At 32.3% G+C, this 6,768-nt stretch overlaps 1 protein-coding gene and 1 long non-coding RNA gene across 2 annotated transcripts; both read left to right on the top strand.

Annotated features, from left to right (window-relative positions):
- On the top strand, nt 4,198-4,811 carry LOC107628534. The gene is made up of 3 exons (XR_001617825.2): nt 4,198-4,259; nt 4,483-4,592; nt 4,701-4,811. It is a non-coding gene; the product is annotated as an uncharacterized LOC107628534 (long non-coding RNA).
- On the top strand, nt 5,375-6,017 carry LOC110269303. The gene is made up of 2 exons (XM_021117053.1): nt 5,375-5,752; nt 5,840-6,017. The coding sequence occupies exons 1-2, from the start codon at nt 5,514-5,516 to the stop codon at nt 6,015-6,017; spliced, it is 417 nt and encodes a 138-aa protein (XP_020972712.1). The 5' UTR covers nt 5,375-5,513.

Below are 6,768 nucleotides of genomic sequence, written 5' to 3'. Positions count from 1 at the left end.
GCTGTCTAAGGATATAGATTAAGCATACCATAATAAAAAATGTTTTATAAATGTTATTGTAAAATTTAGTGTTTTTTTTAATGCATTGAATATATCAAAAGCATTCAAAAATTTATATATACTTCATTATATAAAATCATCATCGTTTAGAGGTATTCTCTTCATTATATGAAATTATCATCATTTAGTGAATGACACACACATAACTTACAGTTAAGCACTGATACGAGTCATTTTACAAAGTAAATTCTATTATCACAGTTAATTTTATTAGATGCATATTTTCTCGATTTCAAGACATTACGAAAGATAGCATGCTAACTTGGATTGAAGACGAGCATGACATTATTCACGAGACAGCAGATGACATGTTTCTATTGAGAGCAGCAAGTCAAGGACACCGATTGTATTTCGGTGATCATCGAAACTTATCTTCGGAGCCAGATTCTAGTTCTGATTCGGGTTTGGACTATGACTTAAGTTTGGGTTGGGACGATATGGTCCCGGACCTTTATGTGTTAGCGTGTAGTGGTTTAGGGTAACCTTGTTACCACGGTATATTTTGTCAGTTTCATATTTTTACAAGTTTGCGACTTTCTGGTAAGTTAATCTAGTGGCTTGGATAAAATACATATGGATATTTGTGTATGATTGTATCTTTCGTTATTTTTGTTTCGCCAAACAAATACTATATATATACATGTACTTTCATGTACTCTTGTGTTTATGTTTTGATAAACATGTATAAACAAACGCTGTCTAAGGATATAGATTAAGCATACCATAATAAAAAATGTTTTATAAATGTTATTGTAAAATTTAGTGTTTTTTTTAATGCATTGAATATATCAAAAGCATTCAAAAATTTATATATACTTCATTATATAAAATCATCATCATTTAGAGGTATTCTCTTCATTATATGAAATTATCATCATTTAGTGAATGACACACACAACTTACAGTTAAGCACTGATACGAGTCATTTTACAAAGTAAATTCTATTATCACAGTTAATTTTATTAGATGCATATTTTCTCGATTTCAAGACATTACAAAAGATAACATGCTAACTTGGATTGAAGACGAGCATGGCATTATTCACGAGATAGCAGATGACATGTTTCTATTGAGAGCAGCAAGTCAAGAACACTGATTGTATTTCGGTGATCATCGAAACTTATCTTCGGAGCCAGATTCTAGTTCTGATTCGGGTTTGGACTATGACTTAGGTTTGGGTTGGGACGACATGGTCCCGGACCTTTATGTGTTAGCATGTAGTGGTTTAGGGTAACCTTGTTACCACGGTATATTTTGTCCGTTTTATATTTTCACAAGTTTGCGATTTTCTGGTAAGCTGATCTGGTGGCTTGGATAAAATACATATTTTTAATGGATATTTGTGTATGATTGTATCTTTCGTTATTTTTGTTTCACCAAACAAATACTATATATATACATGTACTCTCATGTACTCTTGTGTTTATGTTTTGATAAACATGTATAAACAAACGCTATCTAAGGATATAGATTAAGCATACCATGATAAAAAATGTTTTATAAATGTTATTGCAAAATTTAGTGTTTTTTTTTAATGCATTGAATATATCAAAAGCATTCAAAAATTTATATTATTATATTTTTAAAATGTGATTTAAGATTAACCGGGGGCTAATTTCGTATCATTATTATACCATATTATTATTATTATCAACATAAATGGATCACCATTAAGATAACAATTTGCCATTAATAAAATCATTGGATAATGAATAAGAATTAGAATTGTATCAATATAATTAAAATCAATATAATTAAAATGATTAAAAATATTTTCGAGTGATAATTAGTTTAATAATGTATTAAATATTAATTTTATATAATTATAATAAAGATATTTTTTTAAATTAGTATAATTATGTATTATTCATTAAATGCTAATTGTAATATAATTGTAATATTGTAATCAAATTATAATAAGAATATTTTTTTAAATAAATTTAGAAGAGAGAATAGTACTTTTATTTTGGAGGAAAAATGAATTCATGAGAAATTGACACCTCATTTTCATTAGTTGATAATGCATTAAATATTGATTGTATATAATTATAATAAAGATATTTTTCTAAATTAGCATGATCATGCATTATTTATTAAATGCTAATTGTAATATAATTATAATAATAAAGATATTTTTCTAAAAGAAATTTAGAAAAGTGAATAGTGATTTCATTTTGGAAAAAAATGAATTGATAAGAAATTGACATATTACTTTCATTAGTCGGGAAAAAACCCAATTTTAGTATGTTAAATAGAAGTAGATAGGTTTTAAAATTTGATTTGAAGAGAGATTTAAGTAGTGAGTATAGGTTTTAAAATTTAAGTGGTTTTTATCTGTGTAAAATATAGATTTTGTGGTGTATTTTTTAGAAATTTATTTTCAAATTTGTTAGAATATGATTTCTAAACTTATTTTATTCTTATAAGAGATTTAGTTGGAATTTCAATTTTTAATCTTAAAACAAGTGTAATAACCCATGTCATGCACGTGATGAAATTGAAATTATAATTTTAAGTTGTTTTATTAAAATTAATTTGAATTATAATCATTTGATTGATAAAAAAGTAGCATGTCATGCGTTGTTCGTTTTTTCTTAATCTGGTCTTAAGTGTATCAACTTTAATGTAGTTATTAATCGTTTTTATTAATCTACTTTAATGACGAGCACGTGACGATACGATGGGTGGGTGGCGATGGCGAGGACGTGACGGCGCGATGGGTTGTTCTTTTTATCGTTGAGTGGTCGCTAAGTTTGTTCACTTATTTGGGTTTAGGGTTGTTTGTGGACTTGGTTGTAACAGGTAGCAATTAGACCCAATTATGATATGATGAGTATCATGATCTTGGTCAGGAAAAGAGGAGAATTGCTAGGTAGATTTATGAAAGTAGGTGAGGTTGTTAAATAGGTGAGTTAGGGAGTTCTTTGCTGTGATTGTGTTTGGAGTTGCATTAAATGGGTTGTGCATGTGTTTGTGTTTTTAATATCTATTTCGTTTAATTTTTATTTTTAGCATATATTACAGTTAATTTTAAAATATGTATTTAATACACCATGTGGTAATATTAAGAGTATTTTTTAAGAAGATATATACGTAAAAATAGATATAATATGATTACAGATATAACATAAATAAATATACTAAATAAAAGGTTAAACCAATATGCTTACCAATGTATTTGTTAAGTTTTTCAAATTGGAGAATAAATATGTATTCAATTGCTTGGTGATCATGTAGATAATTGAGTAATGGGATTGCAAATTGAACCCACAATGTGCACCTTATTTTTTCCTTATTTCTAAATAAAAGCGGGAATTAAGAGAAATAAGTAGTAATATATCATGAAACACTACAAGAAAAGGCGTATTTTTCGACGCAAAAAATCGACGGCTATCTCTGCCGTCGATATTTTTCGACGGCTTGTTGTCGATAATTTAAAAAAAAAAAAAGAAATTTAAAAATAAAATAATAAAATCGACGGCTTTGTCGTCAATTTTTTTACGCTGCATTAAACCTTTTTTAACTATCGTCATATTATTGATGAACCAGGGGTTGGAAATACTTTTATTTTAAAATCGACGGAAAAGACGTCTATTTTGATATTTAAAATATCGACAACAGTTCCATTGACAAATTTGAACGGTCCAGATTGCTTTCTAAAATCAAATAAATGGTGTAGATTTAATGTATAAAATAGACGAGAAAGTCGTTGCTTTTTTCAAATTAAAATCGACAATACCATCGTCGATTTTTATTGCTGAAAACATCAGCCCCACGCCCACTTCCCGCCTCCAAGTTCAGAAACACAATTTTATCCCAAATTCCTCATCAACCCTCATTTTACCCCAAATTCACCAACCCTCATTCTCCGCTTTCGGCGTCACGGTTGCGCCGCCGTCACTCCGTTTGCTAGCGCCGCCGTCGCGCTCTATTGCTGTCGTGTCGTTATCGCTCCCCACTTCGCTCCTCTTGCTCGTGCCGCCTGTCACTCCGCTACTGCCACGCCGCCGATGCTCCTTCTCTCTGTTGCCGCCGTCGCTCCTCCTACCTTGGTCCTTCTCCGCTCTCTCTCAATTAAGCTTACAAGAAGCAGGTATTGTTTTTTGACTTTTACTGAACTCTTTACTGGTGTTATTCCTTATTTCGGTGTTCCTTACTGGATTTGTTGCTTTTTTCTCCAAAGCCTGATATGCTTTTAGGTTAACTCAACTCCTCCTTTTAGGTTTTGTTTTATGAATGATGAAATCGATGAATGAACTTGTTTGCAATTTGGTTCTTGTTTTCGCAAGGAAAATGCTTCATAGCGAGAAATCTTATTAAATTTATAGGGTTCAGGATTATATGACAACATGTGATAGGAGTAGTTTTAATTTTCTAACCACTAATAATTTATAGGGTTCATTTGATAACTGTTGCTTTCAGAGGGGAAGGTTGTTAAGCTTTCACAAGATTCCATTCATGTTGTCGTGCTTGGATTTTCTTCTGCGATTGTAACCGAGAAAGACTTTAGGGAAGAATTCGTGTACAAAACTGTGAGTATCTGCCAAGAATGTTTAGTGGTTGCTGTCCATTAAATCTGATTGTGTTCATAATTACTAGAACTGATGTGGTCTATGTATGTACTGTGTCGTTTATTGTAGAAACATGAGCAAGATGTGTATGCAAGCAAATCTCACAAGAGACATGTTATCAAAGTTGGAACTTTGATACGGTTTTCAGTCAAGAGGTAACATGCTGTTAATTTATTTCAAATGTGACTATATGTATTCAATCTAGAGTCTAGAAGAATTCATTTGAACACTGTGCTAGTATGTTTGGTGCGCTCTCCGTGCCACTGTTTCTTTTTTGTATAATCTTATATTCATACTCTAAATTCCAACTGGTGAAATATATTTCTGTTAAGGAAAGACTATAATAGCCATCTTGTACAATGGTTTTCTTATTTTGTTGCATACCTAAATAGATGCACTGATGAAACACTATTTCTAAATATTTTTGTATGAGTATTAACTTGCCAAACTCTTTTAACTGTTTAGCTGCATCCCTGTATCTGAACATAAATGTCCACATTCTTTTATCCTTTTCTTTTCTGCATCTGATTGAGCCTTTTCTTTTCTGCATATACAAGTTCATCTAGCATCTAATGCTTTTCTTTAATTTTCTGTTTTACCTTTTAATACAGTATTGAGAAGCAGCCCCCACATAAAAAAATTTGAAAAGCTGGAATAAATATGGTTGGTAGAGATGGAGATAGCGGTCGTGGTCGTGGCTGTAGCCGTGGCCGTGGCCGAGGATGAAAGGGGAGGCCTAGGCTTTCTACCGGTCACCCCCTTGACTTGCATGCAGATCCATACTCTCTCATTGGGTCATCATCCGACACGACTGCTCCGACCAATGGGAGACTGCCACCTATTGCTACTACTACCCCCTCCTGTCAGGAGCCTCAGATTCACATGATGCCTACTCCGGGTGTGCCAAGATCATGCACTCAACAAGCTAATGAAACTTCCAGCACTGCCTCACATGGTGTGCAAAGTGATCCAGCTATTGGGGCTCCCAGTCGAGTAGGATCTTGTGGGGAAAGACAAACCACCTCTAATAGTACCCAAGATGCTCAGGGTCAAGGAACATCCACTGCCACTGGTCACTCCAGCACAAGTGCTCCCAAGCTTAGATATGATGGTGCCAAATGGTTTGTTATTTGCTTTAAATTTTATGAATAACATGTCTCATTTTTACTAAGTAATATGTCTTTATCATTTTTTTGTTTTTGATGTAGTTGGCACCCACCTAAGCCTGGATTGAAGCGTATTTCTCAGGTTTTTAAAGAAAACTACAACAAGCCTTGGCTGAGTTTTGATGAGGCAGATGATGATACTCGAAAAATATGGTGGACTGAGTGGAGGGTAAATTTTATCTACCTTGTTTTACGTATTTTACAATATTATATATCATAGTATATTATACTGCCTTCTTGCATCTACTTTGGCTTCTTGCATATACCTTATGCAGTATGGCTTTAATCTATATACTGTCTCCTTGGCTTTACATTATTCATTGTTCATTGCATCTACTTTGGTTATGAAAATATTCCATCCTTAACTATTGGAATAATTTCTTTTTAAATTTCCAGAGAAATGAGTACAATGTGATTTTATTAGAGTTTGCATGGAATCAGGGTTTGTGGTCTTCCTCTTAATAACTCAGCAGAGTCCTGTTTACTGATAAGAGTGATGATGCTTGTAAAATAAACAAGGACAAGTTAATAGGATTTCTTGAACTGACCAGCTTCACCCTGATGATTCTGGTTTAGTTTCTAGTTTCACTGGTGAGATGTTAGGTTTAGCATACATGGTGAAGCAATTCATAATTTGTTTGAAACTTCTAAATCGATTTCAACTTCAAGAGTTTCATAGTTTATGTTGTTGGCTTTAGCAACAAGTGCTCGTTAAAGATGTTTATGCTTCCAATAATTATGGATTTCCAGCACAGTTCTTCCTTGTTAAGGTACAAGATAACATTATCTTAAATATATTTTTGTTCAAACTGAGTAAATTTTAAATCTATACCTATGACATGAAAATTGTTGTCGGTCTAGAATTTCTCTTGTAGAAATTAGAACATCGTTGTAAGTATAGCTCCAAACCAACAAACAACTCTCACATCAAATTAAATTTGGTTGTCACAAGTAACAAACCCCAAATAAGA

Source organism: Arachis ipaensis, chromosome B02 (genome assembly GCF_000816755.2).
Source record: "Arachis ipaensis cultivar K30076 chromosome B02, Araip1.1, whole genome shotgun sequence".
Taxonomy (NCBI): domain Eukaryota; kingdom Viridiplantae; phylum Streptophyta; class Magnoliopsida; order Fabales; family Fabaceae; genus Arachis; species Arachis ipaensis.
This window is presented reverse-complemented; position numbering and strand designations above follow the sequence as displayed.